We start from the raw sequence: 21,631 nt of genomic DNA, 5'->3' as shown, positions 1-21,631 counted from the left end.
CGAGCAGTGACTGAACGGCATTGCTGGGTGATGTCGCAGGATGGCGGGCCTATGTATGACCGGTTGTGTTTTTATCGTATTCAGTGATTCCGGATGCAAATAGCGTTGCTACAAAGAAGCAAAAGCCTTTGAATCAGCACAACAATCCAGTCTTATCGACTATCCAGCGATATTCAGAGAGTACGTTAACACGAATAGAAGCGTATAGTGGATGCATGCGTTCGATCGTTTGTTTGTGTATGCGCATGTAATATGTACCACCAGCTAGGTCGGCATCAAGTCCTGCATCTGCCTATTTGAAACTGCCTTGCCCATTTGTTTTCGTTGTGGAGACAATATGGACGCAATGCACTGTTACATTCTGGGAGGTACTGCTCGGAGGTGCTTTATCTCTTCTCCATACGGCGCCCATGTTCGTAAGGCTGCTGATGTATAAGCCTTTGATGGGCATGCTCTATACCACGCTTTATCGATATGCGCTTAGAAGCCTCGTGACCTGAAATCTGGCTGGTGAACACCAAAATGTGACTTCAGCAATAGGCGCTGGCACTTTTGGTTTTCTGGGATGACATGCCGCTTTAAGACTGCGTTTCGCTTACTCTATATATACCCAGATTCACAGAAGACACTATTGGTTGCTGCGATTCTACAGGATTGCTCACCCACTGATGTGGTAGCTGGCGCATCTATTTTCGGCTTACAAATAAGCCCAAACCAGCCCAAACCGACGAACCAGCCCAAAGGCTGGTTCGTCGCACGGCATGAGAAGAAAGGACAATGAAATAAGAAATCGAAATACAAAAGCGTGCGATTTGCATTGGGCAAGAGCTGCAGCAATGTCCCTGAAAACGTGTCCCGTTATCCAACGGTTGTAATTTTTCGGTATATGCTTTGCATCAATCAGGCATTTGCCAGGTTGTGCGAGATATCAGTGGTAGCGTGCCCTACTCCAAACTTCACATTGCCGTTCTGTAAAAGGTACGGTCCTCAAGTGGCAGTGGCGGGGTGCATTTCTCATTTCTTTAGCCACACGTTGAGGCATATGCACATGCGTTCGTGTTTCTTATCACATTATATTAACACGACGTGCTTTCGCTTTAACCTGTATACGCATCAGAGCCTACTGTGCCGCACGTTTCAGTCACGCACTGTGAAACACACTGCAAGTACATATAGGAGTCAGACTGAAGGATATCGAATACGTGCTGTTGTAGAACTTCAAAATGTGAGTCATGCATGTTTGCTGAGAGGTGCAAAAGGGAATTGGGAGCCATAGGCAGAAAGAAAAGCCACGGTTTTTTATGTACTGCACTTAACTAATGGCAGTACCGGTCGGTCATTGTTAAGTGCGAAGTGTTAGTCGGGCACGCTGATACTTTTAAGGTAGTTTTAAGGCATTCTTGACCATTGGATTTGATGCCATCGCGGCAACACTGTAAGCATCTTGCGCGCCTTAAGACAGTTCCGGGTGCACTTGTATTGCAGGGTTATGAAGATCGGCGTTATTACCATTTTGTCGACAAACTGTTTTGTCAGAAAGCTGTGAGTCGCCATTATCATCATAATGTGTGGTTATAAATACGGCGGCACTCACAACTTGGCTAATAAGCCTTTGGTTTAAGCTTTATTAGCAATGTATAGCCGCAGCAATAACTGAGTGACCATAGTGTTGCGCTGCTGTGAACGAGGCTGCCGGTTCGATACCTGCAGCGGTGGCCGCATCGCGATGGGCTTAGAATGCAAAAGCACTCGTGCGCCGTGCTTTGGTGCACGTGTTCTTCTTTTCTGGGGCTTTACGTGCCAAAACCAGTTCTGATTATGAGGCACGCCGTAGTGCAGGGCTCCGGATTAATTTGGACCACCTGGGGTTTGCTAAAGTGCATTACAACGCAAGCACACGGGCGTTTTTGCATTTCGCCTCCATCTAAATGCGGCCGCCGCTACCGGGATTCGATTCCGCGACCTCGTGCTCAGCAGCGCAATGCCTTAGCTGACTGAGCCACCCCGGCGCGTTTGTTGCACGTGTAAGAACCCCAGGTGGTCAGCAGTTTTCATCCGGAGTCCTCCACAATGGTCTGCCTCATAATAATATCATGGTATTGGAACTTAAAGCCCCATAATTTAAGTAATGTAATTAATCATTTTCAATGCGCACGAACTACGCGAAGGCAGCAGTGAGGTCGCGTTCGTGTACACACAATTTGTGCTAACCGCTCTGCATCAACGAACGTACAAATATACATGCACGCGCATAGTATGGCCCGTGTGGGTGTACAACAGCTGCAGTAACAAAAGCCTAGGATAGCACAGCACGCGGGTAACCATGCACGTGCAGCTTTCGACTTTAGGCGCTGGCCCCTTTCTTTGCGCGTGCATCCATCTTGCGATTCTGCTTGAGGTTCACCACACAATGTAGAGCGCGCAGTTCATTTATATGGGACGCCCGCATTGGTCCGTACATCTGCGAGTATACGCCGAGGAGATCGCTACGCACAGCAGCCTATACTGGGAAGGCACTTCCGCGTGCCCCAAGAGGAGGCTCGTTTCATTATTGCTTCCGGTTCGGAGGAGCCGGGCCCTCGACTCGTTGAGAACCGACGTGCACATCGCCAGCGTGCATGCGAGCGCCGCGGAGAAAGCCGCGATCACGCAGGGCCACACCGCGCCACTATACTGATGCTTTCACATCCATCCGCAACACACCTTCGTGCGAGGCGGCGCCGCTCGTAATTGGCAGTGCGCATCGGCAGCCCGGCTCCCGCGTCGCAGCCGTGGGTGCGCCGCTGGTTCTTCCTGTTCTTTTTTATTGTGGTATATTTTTTTTTTCGTCCCCCAATGGACAGCTCCCGCGGTGTATATATGCCCACGTATACCGATCGCTCGGAGCCGTCCGACCACCACCCACGGTCTCGATATTACCGGGCTAATTCGATCGTTACACACCGTCATCAACCGCCGATTAATATCGAAGCCGCGCGCCGAGGTGGCAAACCTACCGCTTTTCTTTTTCGCTGCTTCTTTTTTTTGAGGAACTCGAGTTTTTCAAGCGGTCTTATCTCGTTCTTCAAGGTGCCAGCTGTTTGGTGCAGTAATTTAATAATCTCGCTTTTTTTCGAGTTGGCGCTCGCGGCCAAGCGCCACTCTGCGCTCGAAGGCCTCGATAACGCACGGAGGCCGCAACATGGCAGCGTCCAAGCGGAGAGCGGTGCGGCTTCTGCAGGGAACGATGTATGTCGCTGATCCGCCGAAGGCACCCGAAGGAAGGCCACTCCTCGATCGCAACTTTGCGGCGATGCAAAATTGGGCTCGAGACCGATGCAATCTAAAGCGCGATTTTCACTCTGCTATATATACAGGTATAAGCCTCGTAGCGCGCTACGCTCTGTATACGTACCAGCGATTGCCTCGTCCGATGGTTATCGCTTAGATTATATCCTGAGGACTGGCGCCGCATCTCGAACCTCTGTATTGGCCGCCGTTCACGCCTTGCGCGGTCTGCTCGGAGCGTGCTCTCCATAGTTTCAATATTAACGAGCCATTGGACGTAAAGCTATATACGAGGTGGGTTTTAGCGTACGATACTGCGCTCAAGTTTCACCAATCGGTGCCTGGACGCGAAGGCTCACGTGGTACACGGTCGCGTGCACTCGTACCTGATTGCGCTCCCGGTTGGCTTTTGCCAGCCGTAGCTTACGCCCTATAGGTCCAGACTATAAATGCGCTAGCATTCTTTGGGATACTTCACGCACGTCCCGGGGGCTGCGTATGTATATCTGTATGTTTGTATCTAACGGTCTTCCCGCCTTCCTGGGTCACTGGGTAGTGCGTGATCGAACGGGTAGCGCATCGGGCTGCTGTGCTGAGCGAACAAGGTTCGAGATCAAACATCGGACTAACTTGGGTCACTGAGTCAATGTGCGCATATACACGTGCCTCTCTTCAGTGAACGTCTTTGACGCCAACTTGAGGAACTATAGGAATGTACCGCTGCAGGGAATGTGCCGCTCTGCACAATGACGAAAAAGATCCCTTGAATTTATCCGACGCCGAGCGGAATCGAAGCCCCGCCACAAGGGTTCCTCAATTACAGCAGCCCGACGCATATGCAACGGGTATGTGTGTCGCCTTCAATGAACGCCTTTCGCGCCAACTCTTTAGCGAGCTGCGCCATGAATTCACTGCAGTACGTGCCACTCAAAATGAACTCCCTCGCCAACTTGGGTCACCGGGTGTGTGCCACTGAGTGTGCGGCAAGTGAGGGAACAGTTCTCAGCGTTGCACGCGCCGGCGCGCCGTGCATTTCGGAGCCCACGCGCAGGATTCGCGGCGAAGGCCCTAGATGGCGCTGAATGTTCTTATAGGAAGCGCGAAACAGGAATCCCGCTGCAGTGCACGCCTCGTACATAACTCGTTTAGGAGGTGGCAATACCTTGTGTCGCTATACTGATACAATGCTAAAGGCATCACCGTCGACGGTCATCATGATGTGGGTGACGGTGAATTTTTGTGAAACGCAGTGAAACACAGTTCATGTGTACGCAGCCGCACTGAACGTCGCCGTTGTGAGACCGGGGTCTGTTCTCCTTCGTCGGGGCTCCCCCTTACGAATAATTTTCTTACGTTAAAACTGTCCAAAATAGCTAATGACGAGCAATCGCTATGTTGGATGTACTATTACCGAAGGCGGCAGCCAATTCCTTCCCTTCCGTTGCTGCACAGTCTACCTAGAGCCCCTCTCAGTTTACGCAAGAAGTAATCCGGGACCGTGCTAGAAAGAAACACGAAATCAAGCCGTAGGGCGGCGGTACGTCGTTGATACGAGAAGATAGGGGGTCGGGGAGACAGAGCAAAGCATAGTTTCCGTTACTCTACCTAGAAATGGCACAACTATACAGCCAGTACGAAAAAAAGAAACCATTGGCTTTGCCACAAGTACGTAATCATGCGAGGTCTAAATTTAATGCCTTAATTTACAAAGAGAGAGAGAAGGAGGCCGTCCTTTTATTTTTTATTTATGTCTTTTTCTTGGCTCCCAACACGCACAGATCTGCCCCAGTTGAAGCTTAAGGACAAACGTACATATTTCTGTAGCTTCAGGCGTCGGCTGCGTTTTTCTTTTCGCTGCCACAGAACGGCGGCCGAGGAGATTGCAACAAACGTCCCGCGTCTTCGCCTCACGCGCTCTTCAGATCGGCGGCCGCGGCATCCAACCGTGTCCCATCGATCAGATCGTCTTTCCTCAGCCCAACACACACATACACGCGTACTTATACATTGCAACGGCTAGTGGTGGCGGAGGAGGCAGGGGCCGGACCAGGAGGCCGGGATCTCGGACGCTCCCGTTTGCCGACGCTCTTCTTTAAGCGCCAGCCTCGATTCCTTTTGTTCGAAGACACGCGCGACTCTTACAAAACGGGCTTTCCATCTCGGTCCCCATGCTTCGATGAGCAGTTGGATCAGCCCAGCTACAGCAAAACGAATTTTCTTCGCGCGCCAAACAAATATGTGACCCCCTTCTGCATCCGCGAGGAGGCCGCGTGATGACAAAACGTCCCATTGTGACTTGTTATAAGTGTACGCGGGATTTCGTCAGTTCCATTTGTTACGAGAGGTATTCAAAGCGGCCTGGTACCCTGAATCTCCTACGGTTAGAAGGGGCGATACTCGGCCACTGGTGGCGCTTACGAGCACACGCTTTAGCAAACTTAGTTGTATGAATATTCTCGAACTGCTCGGGTACTGTGGGTGTGCACGCTGCTTCCCGCTTTCTTGTCGCGTGAACCTCATCACGCTATTTCACAGTGACGCACGAGGTGGTAGCGGAATGTAATGTCGAGTAATATTTTCATTTTCCAGTAACCTAGCTCCAGGGTAGTTGTCGTGGTTCACGGGCTTGAAGAGTTCGTTTCGATTTAAAGCGCACACAATAGCAACAAATTTAGGACAGCGGCTACGAGGTCGAATGCCCCAAAACCGGAACGTATCAACCGAAATCCAAGATGCATTGTAAATATTATGACGACGAGAGCGTTCACGCGCACAGAATGCTTTTCATACAGGATTTTTGCTTGTAAGAAAGAAAATAAGTGCTCAAGGTTATGTTCAGCGTCAACTGGGAAACATTAAATTCATAAAGCTTGTTCAGACCCGCCGGGGTGGCTCAGTTATCTAAGGCGTTACGCTGCTGAGCACGAGGTCGCGGGATCGAATCCCGGCCCCGGCGGCCGCATTTCGATGGAGGCGAAATGCAAAAACGCCCGTGTGCTTGCGTTGTAGTGCACGTTAAAGAACCCCAGGTGGTCAAAACTAATCCGGAGCCCTCCATTACGGCGTGCCTCATAATCAGAACTGGTTTTGGCACGTAAAACCCCAGAAAGAAGAGAAAAAGAAGCTTGTTCAGATATGCGCCTATGCAGCTGCGTGGTGATTGCTTTGTGGGACGAGTACTAACAACTCACGTTCGATATTGAATTAGAGGGACAGCTGATTTTCTGTCGCACAGAAAAAATAAGGAATGTAGCCGCACGGTAGAAACAGGGTATCTTGATGCGAACATCGCGAAAAACCACTTCAAGCAGAGCACAGAGCTATAAGCTTACGTCCATATGTGACGTGCTCGCCGCGTTGCACCATTGGACCAGCCAGACTAGCTCAGAGAAGCAGCAGCAGGTTCTCCCTTTATATGCGTGTGTTCATATAAATTGCCTTCCATCGTGCCTTGCGGTATTTTCTAAATACCATTCTTTTTTGCTTTTCGCTCGTCATCTTCACATTGGACGATGCGCCTTCTTGAAATCATATAAGACCCCACGGTATATCTAGTCTCCCGTTTTAAAGCAATAAGGTCCCATATTCACGACGACTGCGGTTTTCATGCTGCCTTACGCCATGAAGTTTGAAGTTTATTGTGATAAAATACATGTACAAAAGTGATATACCTTTCCTCGGTGCCGTGACTACAACGTGACTGCGACATTAGTAAATATACGGCGATGTCTCGCGCATAAGTATATCCTATGCGTTTTTTTTTTTTTCGACTGCGTTCAGATTTACGAAGCAAGCTTCCAGCTTCCAGCACATGTCTGCACAATTTCTGGTATTCTACGGGAAAAATACCTTAAGTGTTGGATACCTTGAAGCAGCTGCTCAACATGCTCCTCCTTTCGTTCTCCTCCGATAAACTTACGCACTGACCGGGGAGGCAATGCCAGAAGTGTTTCGACGTGTTCGTAAACAGTGAAATCGACTACGCAAGTTCGCGTTTCCTTTTCGCATACGTCGGTGCAATGATCTGTTATCGGAGCACTCCCTCCTGACGGGGTAGACCCCCCGGTTCGCATGCATGTTCCATCGATGAACCAGGCCTAACGCCTTCGTCACGCCAAGGGAAAAACCACATCCGCGGCGTACAGGCAAAACGAAGCTGCGTGGAGAAGTGAAATCGGTACTTTGTTCGAAGCTCCGCAGGCTCGCGGCGGCAAAAACGACGCCACCGCGGCCACCTCACCGTCAACCGCACGCTCGCGGGAACGACATTCGGCGCCATAGAGCATGCCGTACGGAGGAGCTTGGGACCGTCGGCCATTACCGCTCATCGTTAAGCCAGCGCTCCACTACGGTGGCTCCACGGTAAAACAAAGCACACTCGGAGGGGCAGCAAAGGAGAGGAGAAGGTTTGCTATAGAGAAACGGCAGAGGGAGCAGGTGAAAGCGGACGTGTTTGCACGGCGCTGCAGGTGCGAGCCGCCCCTCCGCATAGCTTCGTGCCGCCGGATCCGGCATCACCGACTCGACGACGGTGGCAGCACGAATGGTCCGTCGTTCGCCGACGGCGTCACGGCAAACACCGCTCGGCGAAAGGGGACGAACAGGAGGGAGCGAGGGCGGCGCACTGCGTCCGCATTTGGGCCCAGGCTTCGCCTTCAGCGGAAGATGACAGAGGGTGTTTGCACGTGAGCTGCGATTCCTGACGTGCGTTCCAGGTTGGCAGAGAGGGAGAGGTCCAGAGGCGAGTGATAGACACTCGGCAGCTAAAGCTGAAGAGCACTGCAACTGCTTCGCGAAGCGCGTGCTTGTGCAAGCGTACGGCTGCCGCGGTTCTCGTCTCAAACGCACAGTGGGCTCTCTCTCGATGGAACTGTGTACAGTGCTAAGCAAAATGTATGCAACCATAGCAGCACAGGGGGCTAGCTATGCCAACGTGGGGCCACGGTGACCGAACATCGGACCACGTTGGCCCGATATAAAGCCTTCTGGGCGCCTGCTTTCAGTGGCACTGGTGAAGCGAATTCTGCGCGGTCACTTCAGTGTGGAGAAGTGCTTGTCGAGAAATGGAAAAGAGAGAGAGCACAGAAGCGCTGAATGTGAAATAGAAGACTGTTTTATTTATTTTTTCTTAGCGCCTATACTTAGTAATTTTGCTACCTCGGTTGACACACTTATTATGTCATGCGCGTAACGCAGGCTGTGCTGTGTCATATTTCTGTATGCACCCATAGGTGAGATGGAGTACCCGGGAGATGAATGCTTCCGTTTCCTCCGTATTATCCGACGCCACCTACCTCCTCTGAGTTGAGAGCAAGCGTCATCTGAAAACTAATTGAGGCCTGCCCTGTTGTTACCATATCTCTAAACCCCACAGGTTCACTTCGCGGTCAATGTTAGTACGGCTATTGCAAATGTGCTAGAAGTGTGCGAACAGCGATTTTTGACACGGAATTAAAGGCGAATATCGAATAATATGCAGCCGCTTTTTCGTTATTTATATAAAACAATATTTGATACCTCAGCATCCGCTACATTATGAAGTTTAGCTAATCAGACTGCCCGTTATGAAGCACGCGTAATCGAAAGCTCGTATGGAGCATATTATAGACAAATAAGCAGGGTTCTTCGAACAACGTGCGCTTGGTAATTGACAGAATGTACTGCCATTGAAGTGAGTTATGTATACTGACAGTTATATTGAAAAACGCTGAATATGGGGCCCTCGCACCTGAGCCTTGCCTACCACGTTGCAATTCTCCGCTGTCTCTACTTATGTGTTGGATTCCCGAGCAAAAAATGTCGTAAAAAAGAACTTATTCGCGAGAAAATGCGTTCATTTAAACGTTGAAGAAAGAGTCGCTGTGACCAATGCCGCACGGAACGTCGTTCACGTGATCGCACAAATGAAAACCGGAAGCCTCGGCATCCGTCGCGGGCAGCCGCGGAGCCGAGATCCGCGAGTGTGTGCGCTGCGGTCGTCCGATTGCGTTTGCGTGCTGACGTGATTTGCGGCGTTGTCGAGCTTCTGTTGTTTTGCTCCGCTTCCGGGGATGGCTTCGTGAACTTTCACTCCCATCCGTACGTACCGGCGTGGACGGACCCAGCCTTAATGTGAAGTGCACGGCCGAGCAAAACAACCCCGCTTTGTTTCTTCAGCGGGAGTATACGTAGTCCCGCCATCCTGCTATAGGCTAAGCTAGTGTGCTTTCTACGGCCTCTCGTTCGAGGTACGCACGCACACACACGCACGCACACACACACATCATAATAGTCGGTATACGCTTCTCTCAAGTCAACCCATGAAAGCGTTTTCTTTGTCATGACAATCTGCTGCAAACAGCTGTAGTCAACTCGTGTACGTGGCATCTGCACACAAGGTCGGAAACAGTGACATGACGGATCAAAATTAAGAGTCTTAATAGTGTTGTGTCGTTCAACTCACTTGAACCCTGTTTGCGTGGTTTGGGAGCAAGCGCCATAGCCCGCCGCAACATTTTTTTATTATCTTTGTAGTGAGAACGGTACACATTTCGCAAATCGTAAGTTACAAATTCATGGCAGTATCATATCCTGTCTAATGCACTTATTAAGGTCGGTATAGTCCCGATTCAAGTACGTGTCTGTGAAAATAAATATTGATCGAGTATCATTCTCACCAAGCCATGCAGTGAGCAACAGGAAATGAACGCATCGGCGTGTTGAACGAAATGGAGCAAATTCGACTAGAGGCAATCCTAAATCATTTCCTGCAAACGTACTCGTTGCGAAGGGAGTCACAGGTGTTCACTATTATAGCGGTCATGGGTCAAGAAAAGTACGAACGGGAGAACTTGAATTCTGCCACGTCGCTTGGCGTTGTGGTGCCGTGGATATGTGATGTTTCTGTCTCCCTGGACAGGTGTAAGGTTGCACTGTTGATTAAATCAGGCGTGAATAAAGTCGGTGCACACTGTGGCGTATGCTTCCTGCACGAAATAGCTTTGTGAATCCGATCCCTGGTTTGCTACCCTGCACTAGGGAAAGGGAAAGGACACAATGAAAGGTGGAATGGAAAGCCCTGAATACGCGCAAAAACGTGCTATGGGTGCCAGGCAGAATTTTACTGTGTATGTTGACCTTAGCATAGGTTTCGCTGGTAGTGGTCAATGAAAATCTTGGCCCGAATTTACACAGCTTATTGTTTGTGGGGGCTCTTTGATATGCGCAGCGGAAATTTCATGAAATTAAAATTGCGCTTGTGAGCAAGTATAACCGTGGTTGCTTAGCGGCTATGGTACCATGTTCGGCTGCTTAGCACGAGGTCGCGGGATAGAATCCCGGCCTCGGCGGCCGCATTTTTATGGCGGCGAACTGCGAAAACACCCGTGTACTTAGATTTAGGTGCACGTTATAGAACCCCAGGTGGTCGAAATTTTCCGGAGTCCCCCACTACGGCGTGCCTCATTATCATATCGTGGTTTTGGCACGTAAAACCCCATAATTTAGAGCTTTTTATCAATACGGGCCCTCTGTGAATACGGATCCTCTAAAGTTAAAATGTCATGGAAAACATAATTTTACATTATTGCAAATGGTGCGAATAAAAAATGAGATAATAAATTATACTGCCAGTAGTTGCTTCAAATGATTACAACTTCCACATGTATTTGCATGTGAAGATATCCATTGTTTTCGCTCTTGGCACGCTTCCCTTCACAGACAGTAGCGCGATCACTGTGACGGCGCGCAGCCAGCCTTTTTCATGCATATGCATTACTAAGGGCGTACAAATCGTTAGCATAACCACAAAGCTTAATATAAGGCCTGGGCTTTTCAGCTATCTCATATTGATCTGCGCTGCTCGTACGGCCTCTTTACATGCACAGATGAGTGCGGCTATGCGAATGGATTGTCGCGTGCTTATGAGGTTTGGACTGCTTGCACGCTTTCGCGTGTTCCTATTGCTCGCTGAGCTGGCTACGACTATCAAGATGACGTCACGCTCTCTTCGCTGCATATCTTGAAGGACCACCGAATAGCGGGCGTGGCTTGTGACCACCATGTTCGCGGATCGTGCGGCAACTAAACAAGAATTACACATGAGGCCGAGATACAAGTTTTACGCCCACCGTAAGCGAGGAACGCGAACAGTCGCAGGCGCGCTTCTTGTTTCTAGGACTGCTGGCCGTTTCCGCAGCGAAGCGAATCGTAGATCGAAAGGATACTTGTTTTATACATCGTTGCTGTGCCACTAACTTATGCGTACTCCGCTTCTCTTTTCGTCTCGATGTGGTCCATTACCCCGAGAGAGAAAATAGTATCGCGCACTTTTTGAGCGCTTGCAACCGAGCAAGATGACACGACCGATAGCGAGTGCGAGTCTGAATTACGCTGACGTAAAAACTGGGATCCGGCAGTATAAGAAGCGCACACGCTTCTGTTCTTGGATGCATATATATATATATATATATATATATATATATATATATCAAGAAACTCTTCAGTGTGTTCGATTGAAGAAAAGGCTGTTTGCGTTCAGCGTATCGCCTGCGCAAGAACATTCGGAAAGCGAAAATATCACCACGACGCAATCAAAAGCAGTGTGCCTACTTTACAACAGTACTCGTCGTCGAAAGCTCAAGGCTGGTGAAAACGTGTAAGGCCTTGAAGTGTTACGAAGTCTCCCGCTAAACACGGTATCAATAAGCTGACTCGTGTCAGAGATTCGCCGAACACGGGAATCGAGATTGCTGTGGTATAGAGCGTGTGACCTTGGCATCTCCAGCGCTATTTCCCGCCAATTCGCGCCCTTCGACCAAATCAAGAGTCGGCTGAGATGTCCAAATCGTTAGCTCAGAATCCACTTCGACATTCGGTGGGCATAACTTGATTCAGCTGTCGTAACGGAGATTCGTACGCACATTCGCAGCAATACGACCCAGAAGACCGTCAATCGCTGGGCAGAGGAGGTTGCAGTAATGATGTGAATCAAACATCTGAGCCGATGAAGAACATGCCGGGGTCTCGCTGTACAAAAACCGGGATTATACGATTGCACTAACCATGACCCGAATTCCGATAAGACACTGGTTTAGGCCGACCTCTCCACTGTTCCTTTTTAACAAATCTCTTTTTACATGACCCGACTTCTGCTTGCAGAGAAATTTACCACGTGACGAGCACGATAACTGGATGGTGAGAGTTGCTGAAACACGCTGGGGGGAAGGGGGGGGGGGGGTGCTCTGTGGGAAAGTGATGATTGCCGCCCGTACACGGCTGTGACATATGGCGAAGGAAGTATCGGTGACGCAGAAGAATAAGGAACAGCAATCGCAGGTTGTCCGTTTCCGCTTCTCTCTACATCTCTTCCTATGTACGTTGTGCGCACAAGCTCACACCCGTAACCGGGAGACACGCACAAGCTCAATACCCACCGCGCCGTCCGCCACAGGGGACCGTGAAGTAGTACGTGCCTAGCATACACTGGCCGAGCAGCAATCCGGACGGAGCCTCGCATTGGATGCGGGCAGCGGTGAGCACCGAGCAGCAAGGCCGCCACGACGCGACCGAAACGCCGGCAGACTGGGGGCTTAAAGAAATATGGGCGCACGTACATGTGTTTTGCGCCTGTAACTTTGGTTTCAAAGTTATAGGCGTGCAACTTGACCATTGCGCAAGCCGGTTGCTTATGGCAAGTATGTACTAGCGGATTAGCGCAATGGCTCAATGTACTGTCTTCTCTGTTAAGTGGATTCGTCGTTTGCGGGTGGACTCTAAAAGCGGGTAGTTCGGCATTCTCCTCCCGTTCTGATGTTTGTGCGTATGAACGAGATTAGGACACTGAGAATGACGCCGGTAACTCTTCTTATTAATGTGTATATGAAGGTGTAATAGCTAAAATGTAGCAAGCTTCCTTTAAATCGGAGCTTCCTTTGCCGCTTCTGCCCGCTTTGCTTGTGTTGGCTACACTGGCTATACTGGCTTTTGCCGAGTTGTCTTGCCGCTACCTGCGAGTACAAGTTGAGCCAGTACGGATATGTACCGTTGGGTATATGATGAACATTCTTGGTCAATTTCCAAGAATTGGTGCGTGCCTCTGGGTCGGTGCTCGAATAATAGATAAGCAGAACAAGAGGCAATAAGTGAACAAGTCAGCTACGGAGAGGTAAAGGTGTCGACAACACAAGCAGCCGAGTGTCGGTAAAGAAGTGAAGTGAGTAGAACAGCTATACAGAGCATGCATTAAGCGACGAGGGTTGAGCTACAAGAAGTGAAAAAGGAAGTGAAGGAATTTCAGTAAGCGCCAAAGAAAGCTTATGACGTATTCACATATATGCGTGAGGACCGCCGTTTTTTTTTTTTCTCTCTCTCTCTCTCTTTTCTTTTTTTAGAGAAAGGAAGGAAGAAAACAAGATAAAATTTTGAAAGCTGTCATATGAGAATTTACACAAAATCTAAAAATTACAATGAATGAATGAATGAATGAATGAATGAATGAATGAATGAATGAATGAATGAATGAATGAATGAATGAATGAATGAATGAATGAATGAAACACTTTATTGAATAAAAAAAAAATAGAGAGAGGCAAGGGAGCGGGAAGGGTGGGTCCCTACTCCAGGACACGAGTGGCCGTTGCCGTACGCTCAGCCTGGTCTAAGAGACCCTTCTGGATCTCCAAGTCAGCTCGAGCGAGGACGGCCTCCCAGGGCTCCCTTAGTAAGGTCAGTATCAGGGGCGAGTTAATGTTTGGTGGCCTACAGAGACAGGAAGAGAGCGGTGTGGATCAGACAACAAACGGGGGTAGACGATATTCTAGTTGACATTAAGCGGATGAAATGGAGCTGGGCAGGCCATGTAATACGTAGGATGGATAACCGGTGGACCATTAGGGTTACAGAATGGATACCAAGAGAAGGGAAACGCAGTCGAGGACGGCAGAAAGTCAGGTGGGATGATGAGGTTAGGAAATTCGCAGGCGCAAGTTGGAATACGCTAGCGCAAGACAGGGGTAAATGGAGATCGCAGGGAGAGGCCTTCGTCCTGCAGTGGACATAAATATAGGCTGATGATGATGATGATGATGATGACGATGATGATATACATTCCCACATAATGTGGGGAAGAGAAGGCCGCCCCCCGCACCAGGGACATTGACCGGCATATACTGCTGGCCACATTGCGTGCCACAGTCCCAAGTGCGGAAAGGTGTGAGTTTGGATTTTTCGGTACTTCCGAGCGTCTCCTACTCCGAGCTGCGGATGCGGAAACGCGTAGATTTGTCGTTCGCGACGCTGGCGCTACAGGATGTCGTGCGGGGTGTGGTCCTTTGGTATTTTACTTGGGGCGTCGTCTGCTCGGTTCGCTAGTTCGTAGAATAAATATCTGCTCGCAAAATCGGATATGGCAATCAGATATGGCCAAAATCAGATATGGCCGCGCAATCCTGGTACCGTCGACTTCTTTCCGGTGTTGAAATTGAATTCGCTTTATCACGTAAGTCTTACAAGCCTTTCAGCATGTCTACAGGACCATTCACGTTTAGCGCAAACGTCTCATTAGTGTTCACACCAGTATAACATCAGCATTTCGTGTACTTCATGGTGTAAGCTTGCCTCGTGAAGAGAAGTATGTTGCTAATATCTGTTAATGAAAGATCAGTCTCCTGAATTTCATGCCACACTGAAGCTGCTATAAGCGCCTAAACTCCCCTAAAAGCCACGATCGCACGTACCTCTTACTTTCTCTCTGTGTCTCTCTTTATACCACAAAACTGATGGAGCAGGTTATAAGAACCAGCTTAATGAAAACCAGAGAGCGACACACTTGTTACTTGGAATATCAGTTCGCACTAGTCCATGCGTTAGTGCAGGCGATTGTGCCCTTCAGTGACCGATATCGTGCGTGTTGTGCAGATTATGCGTTTCTGCGCGACCAACCGACACACTAATTGCACCTGCAGCAGCACGTACCTTTCTTCAGACGTTACCGGATCAGAAGCGAGCTCGCTTTCCGACCAGCTGCGCGCAGTAGGCAGAACGACGACCCCCTTATGCCGAGCGTACACCTTCCTTCCTCGTATAGCTATAGCATGTATCATGGGTGTCGTGTCTTGCGCCACAGTCACGTGTCCAACCCGGCGTGCGATCGTTTCGCTAATTGTCACTGCTCCCGAAAAGCCCCGCCCGAGGCAGCCCGCTCGCTGCGCGAGCGCCTCATGAATAACAGGATTTGTGTACACGCGTGGTGGTCACTCCCGGCTTGTTTTGCTCGAAACGAGAACGCGGCGAGCGCAGCTTCTACGGGCGGAATCTCGGCCTGTTGATAGGCGACAAGAGTGGGCCGCTCTTCTCGCCTTGGCCGCCGATTAATGCCTGTTGCTGCGCGACGCGTGAAAATTGTCGCCACGCGCAGTTGGCGACTCCGCGGGGGGGAAACGCACACGACGTTCAATTTGGCCTCTCCGCGGGACCTTTCGCTAGCGGGAGAGAGAGGGAGAGAAAAAAATGTAGGCGTTAATTCGTCTGCAGGCGCCCGACAGGGGCGCGGCCTGGTTCGCACCTCCGCTAACGCATGTCTAAGTTATTGCCCCCGGTGCTACCCCGCTTTCTTTTTTTTTTCCTCCCTCGCCTCTTTTTTGCGTTTGAATGCGGCGGCGATGCAACTAAGGAATGCAGGAGAAAATAAGCGCAAACTCGCTATGCATGGTGCCAATTGCATAGGTAAATTATATTGAACTGCTCTGTATGGCAAATCAGTTCCGCAGAAATCCGCCAGGTGGAAGAACTTCTATAAAAGAAAGAGTAGCCGTCCACCCAAAAGTATAGTAAGAAGCTTCGTGAGGTTTGTCCTGCGGAATAGATGTTCAATCTAAAGCGTGGAATTTCTTCCTCATTCGGAACTTGCAGTAGCCTAACGAACGTATCGAACATGACCCAACATAATTGCCTGTCAGATCCGTGCGTAATTACTTCGCAGCTTTAGTATCCTCTCTCGATCGAGTTGCCCTCTTTCCTGGGCAGAGCGACAGCAGGTGGTGGGTGTCCGCTGTATAGAACCTGCAACAGGACACACTTGTTCCTCAGGAGAAAGCTTCGCACTTTACAAAAAAAAACATTCGTCCGAGTGCACCGATCGAACCCGGGACTAGCGGCTTTGGGTGACGGCTACTCTCTCATCTGAACAAACCAAGGCACCAGCAGGTCGCAAATCAGGACCAATTTAATCGACAACTCTAAGCGCAGGAAAACTGAACACGGCGAATCAAAGCAAGTGGTTTTCCTTGCAGTGTCTCGCTGCTGCCTATACTGAGGTGACAATCTTTCCTCTGAGTGCTCGCTGTTAATAATACTTAGTATTCTCCTTCGCGGAGTGGTTACTTATCCGGGAATTCTGGTTGAAAGGAGTCCCAGATTATGCGAGCCGTAAAGGCCCAGAAACTCGTATATACAGGGAGTAGGGCAGAAAGTTCGCTTTATGGACGTCATTGGAATGATCAAAGAGAATTCTACCGCAAAGCACCCGGCAGCTAAAAAATAAAAAGATGGCGTAGTTCGGACATTCCTGTGCAAGCGCTTCATCTACAGCCCTATCGACGAAAGAATGAAGCTTTCCTAGACATGTGCGAAGAGTAGCGCATGACATGTAGAAAACTTTTTGCTGTTGTGCGCGCGACGTTCCATTGATACGCCTTGTTTTGACACACACTTTGCTGCAATTTCGTATGGTGTACAGCGATCATCGTCCTCATATACTATCAGTGATTATGAATTGTGTACAGTCTGCGCGCGTGCTTTTGTTATTTGTTTTGTTTTATTTGTCTTCAGTAAATTCGTTCCGAGTCGTCGCTGTGTGTGTGTCTGCCCTTCTGCCTTTCTTTTGTACCCGTGCTGTACTGACGCTTTGAACGCTGTAATCGTGAACGTGCATCCGTTGTACTGACATCCTGCCGCGCAAGCATGAAGCGAGAGGCAATGGCCTTGACGCCTCCAATCATTATTCTCCAGCATTTAAAAGCACGTACCTTCTGTCCAAATCACGAGCGGCTGTGGGACTCGCAAATCTCACTATTATGCAAACGTTTTCCCGTGCATCAGCTATAGACCTGTACTTATATGGCCGTCTGCCTTGTGGAACAACGGTGAAGTATGCGGGATTTCGCACGCAGACGAGGACTGCCTGTACGCTTAAATGCGTTGTTTTCGAAGTGCGCCGGCTCGAGGTTGCGCCAAGGTTGTGCACCTTCCAATGCTCTCGCCTATAAAAAAATATATGTAAGCGCGCGTTTTCGGGGCGTTCGGATGAAGCTATGTTTGCCTGTCACGCGCGGCGTGTCACCATATAGACGATTTTATATTCGATTCATGGGCGCCGCCATCTTGGGCTGCTACACACATTTTCTAGGTTTTACGAGAAGTAAAGTGACCTAACATGGTCGTGAAACACTGAGCTCATTTACACAACTATTTTCATGCTTGCCAATCGACTGTAGTAACGTACAGTTCGTTTTTGAAGACAGAAAACAGCAGCGTTAACAGCTCAAAATGGCGGCAGCTAAATGTTTCCTTAAAACAGTCTATATAATGATTCAAATGACGGTGTCATCCGTGTCCAGAGAATCCACGCCGTGTTTATAACAGAAAATTGTAGTAGTGCGTCAGCGCAGTTTGCTCTTGTACAGACTCCCTATTTAGAAAGTTAAGTTATACTCACATTCATATTGTGCCACGCATTTCTCAAAACGCAGCACATCGCGTTTTCCTTCGGGACACCTTTTTTTCACAATGCTTCGTTCAGTTGTGGTTAAACGTTAGCTCTAAACGTTTCCACTGCGTAGCCAATTACAGTTCTATACATAGACAGCGAGCTGTCAGACATCTTAAGCAACTATGTACGAGCCCACCGCTGTGTCTCGAGGACACGGCGCTCAGATTTGCAGCACAAGGTCACGTGCTCCATTTCCGGCCCTGGCGGTAGAATTATAATAGGGTGGGGATACAAACTTACTCGTGTACTGAAATTATCGTGTTTGCTCAAGCTCCCCGCACACGAGCACACGGATCACTGATTCAGTCTGTGGCTGCGCATTAATTGGCTCGCTGCGTCCGAATCACTCCGAACACAAGGACGCCGCAGACATCGCCTATAGGAGCGACTGCCGTAGACGACCTGCTAGCGGCGCGATTCTTTGCAATTGAGCCACGTGACAATCGCCTGCATACTGAATCAGCAATTCCCCCTCTCGTGCGAATGAAGGTTGAAGAGATCAGAATTATTTCGGAGACAAATAGAAGTTGAGGTTGAATGGAAAATGACGCATCCACCCAATCGTAGCAATTGCTACAAAAGAAACCCATACGGGTTCCTCGAAAGCAAAGCCTCGCAGTTGAAGAAAATTCGTCCTGGTCCGGGACTCGAACCTGGGACCACCGCCTTTCCGCGCCAGCCTTTCTAGTATCTGAGCTAACCAGGCGGCTAGCGGCCTTCCACCTAGCGGGTTTTTGCTGAACTATTACGTCAGAAGTTGAGGTTGCGCTTTTTTGTAACTGAGGCCTTCATAAGAAAATGGAACCGTTTGAAAGTGTCACAACATGTCAGTGTTGTTTCTATGCTATAGCTTTCAACGTCCAGTCAGAAGAAGGTAATTGAACTGGAAATTCATAAACAATAAATGTATATTCCGTTAATTAAAGAATACTTCTGACTAAATTAGATTAAAAGTCATCTTCCTCAATATAACCGTGAGTGTTATAGCTGCGGCGTGTGACTTCAGCTTGTTTATGCTACATGGCAAATAATAATAATAATAATAATAATAATAATAATAATAATAATAATAATAATAATAATAATAATAATAATAATTAAATCGTGCTTGGTCAGTGAACCTCTAGCGACCTCAATTTCTCGCTTCTTGACAATGGGGAGCTTTAGAAATAGTGCGCGTAAAGTTAGGGGACGCTATCGGCCAGGCGTACAAAAGAACGCAAGGAGAGCACAAAAGAGCGCAGAAGGCGTACAAAGAAGTTTGGGCTCTCGGGTACTTAAAGGCACTTGGGGACGCTATTTCTAAAACTCCCTATTGAACCGCGCGTTCGTCGTTTGATACGAGGTCAGAGCGCGTTCTAATAGTTCGCAACATACATAACAGGTTGGCTTGTTCTTTCTCCGCAGATAACCTCTGCTACCTGACGCACGGTGGATCCTCGGAGACGTTCACGGTCAACGAAGCATTTCCAGTCGGTAAGTTCGTGCGCACACCTCATTCACGTGAGCGATCAAACAACACGTCCGTATTGCGAAATGTGTTTTTGCTACTCCCGTTGGCCGTAAGTCTTTGTTACCTGGAGAAAAAAAAAACGTAGGCTTTAAAGCTGAGTCATACACAGCACGTGGAGTGCCTGCAATGAAATGCGAAGGCGCCGGAACAGGAAACGGGACGCGTAATATATATCGTCTCGTTCAGCAATCTCTCCATTTTGTTCTCTCTACCCGCTTTCCCTACACTCAGGGTATCGGGCCGTTCTCCCCCGCGGTGTACCTTGGTCCCAATTTCTGGCCGCTTCTTGATGATGTACCTCCGCATCTCCGAAGTGGGGTATAGTTGTCGGGCATGACATCTCGTAGTGCCACTGTATGGGCTATGAAGAACGCTGTTATAGGATAATAATTTTGACCACCCGTCGTGGTATACCGTATAGTGGCTTTGGCGTTGCGATGGGGTGGAAATGCAAGAGCGACCGTGTACCCTGCTTGGGTGAACGTTAACGCACCTTAATGAACCCCAGGTGGTCAGAATTAACCCTGAGTCCCCCACTACGACGTGCCTCCTAATCATATCGTGGTTTTAGCACTTAAGATTTCGGAATTTAGTTTTTAAATGTTTTAAATTTTGACCGCGCTAGTCTCATCACGAGCTTTTTAAAGGACGTCTCATGACGCAGGAGTTAGGCAGAATCACGTATCATGGTCTTGGGAGAGCTTACCAGGATGTTATTTGAGGGTTTAGTCCCTACAGCTGTCAAAATCCTGCCATGGCTCGCAATATAAACGTTTCACTCGCTCTAAGCGATGCAGGGCCGCTGTCTGATGCTGTTGGGAAGTTAGCCCTCTATATTTTTTCATACGCGCATTGAGTCGAGAATTCTGCATCGTCTGTCTTATCTCGTTCGCCCTGCCCGTGTTTCCTGTGATGAGGTAACAGAAATCTCGTTTGCTGTGCAGAGAGCATCGTGGGCACCCTTCAAGTTGTGGGCAACGCGAGCGAACCATGGGGAGACATCGAGCTCCGCATGGCCGACCCCGAGGGCTCGCCGCTGACCATCCTGCCGGGCACAAAGAGCCTCGTGCTCAGGCAGAAACTGGACAAAGAGGGACGCGATGGTCTGCGCTCTGTCACCACCGACGTCATCTGCTCGCCCAGGCATACGCGGAAGGACGACCACCTGGTGAGCGTCCCTCCTACACTGTTGTGCTACCCGGCTCGTGGCGTGACCTCTAAAAAAGGATTATCCGTTCGTCTTGTCGAGTGTATATGTGTTCGGAACTGTGTATGCGCATGTATGTCGGGACTCTCTGTGTATTGTGTGTGGACTCTGTATGTTCGTTTGTGTCTAGAACGGAACTGGAATTTCATTGAACTTTTTGAGCAAACTCTGCTCTAGATGTTTCGAACTTATGACGTTCTTTCTTCGTATCTTGCAATAGATTTATTCTTGTTACTATTATTGTTTGGATAAATGCATTCCGCGAAAGGAAATTAAGCGATTCGAAAAGCCCCTTTTATTATCCTATGCAAAACCACCTTAAGGAAATTCGCAAAAATATTAGTAAAATTTATGCTGCCACGTAAATCTTGATGGCAGATATCAGGTGTTTGGCATCGTCATGGTGTGTTACGGTTTGTTTGCGCATTTGTTTTTAAAACGTTCGTGCTGATACGCACTGTATAGTGCGACACGGACGCATCTACAAGCACCAGCGTTTTCAGCGTACTAATAAAAAAAGACAAGAACTTGAAGCATCGAACTTCAGTGTGCAAAGCTTGAGCTTGTAGACTGAGCATGCGCGGATACAAAGTCCGAATGCACGTCGTAAATGAAACCGTCTGGGAAGACCGTGTGTCGTGAGAAAGACATTGAACGGTTGTGTCCGGAGATGAGCGGAGAAAGATAGTTGACTGTCTTCTGTGTTTTCCAGTCTACTTGTGCTTTTAGTTTTGTTTGTCCTTCGAAGAGGAGTAGCCGGCGCAAACATAGGCGCATGTCCCTCCTTTAATTGCATATGAATAAAAAAAGAGAGAACGTCGGCGTTTAGATACGTAGCCACTGCTTACATTAAACGCAGAGAGATGACGTTAATAATCATCCCATGCCACGCCCTTCC

At 49.0% G+C, this 21,631-nt stretch overlaps 1 protein-coding gene across 1 annotated transcript in view; it reads left to right on the top strand.

Moving 5' to 3' along the window:
- LOC119441524 (protein dachsous) overlaps nucleotides 1–21,631 on the top strand; it is a 241,647-nt gene that overhangs the window by 172,243 nt on the left and 47,773 nt on the right. Inside the window, exons 3-4 of the mRNA XM_037706139.2 lie at nucleotides 19,421–19,489; nucleotides 20,471–20,694. Of these exons, the coding sequence (XP_037562067.1) occupies nucleotides 19,421–19,489; nucleotides 20,471–20,694 (293 nt within the window). The remainder of the gene's footprint in view (nucleotides 1–19,420; nucleotides 19,490–20,470; nucleotides 20,695–21,631) is intronic.

This window comes from Dermacentor silvarum, chromosome 2, assembly GCF_013339745.2.
Source record: "Dermacentor silvarum isolate Dsil-2018 chromosome 2, BIME_Dsil_1.4, whole genome shotgun sequence".
In the NCBI taxonomy this organism is placed as follows: Eukaryota; Metazoa; Arthropoda; class Arachnida; order Ixodida; family Ixodidae; genus Dermacentor; species Dermacentor silvarum.
This window is presented reverse-complemented; position numbering and strand designations above follow the sequence as displayed.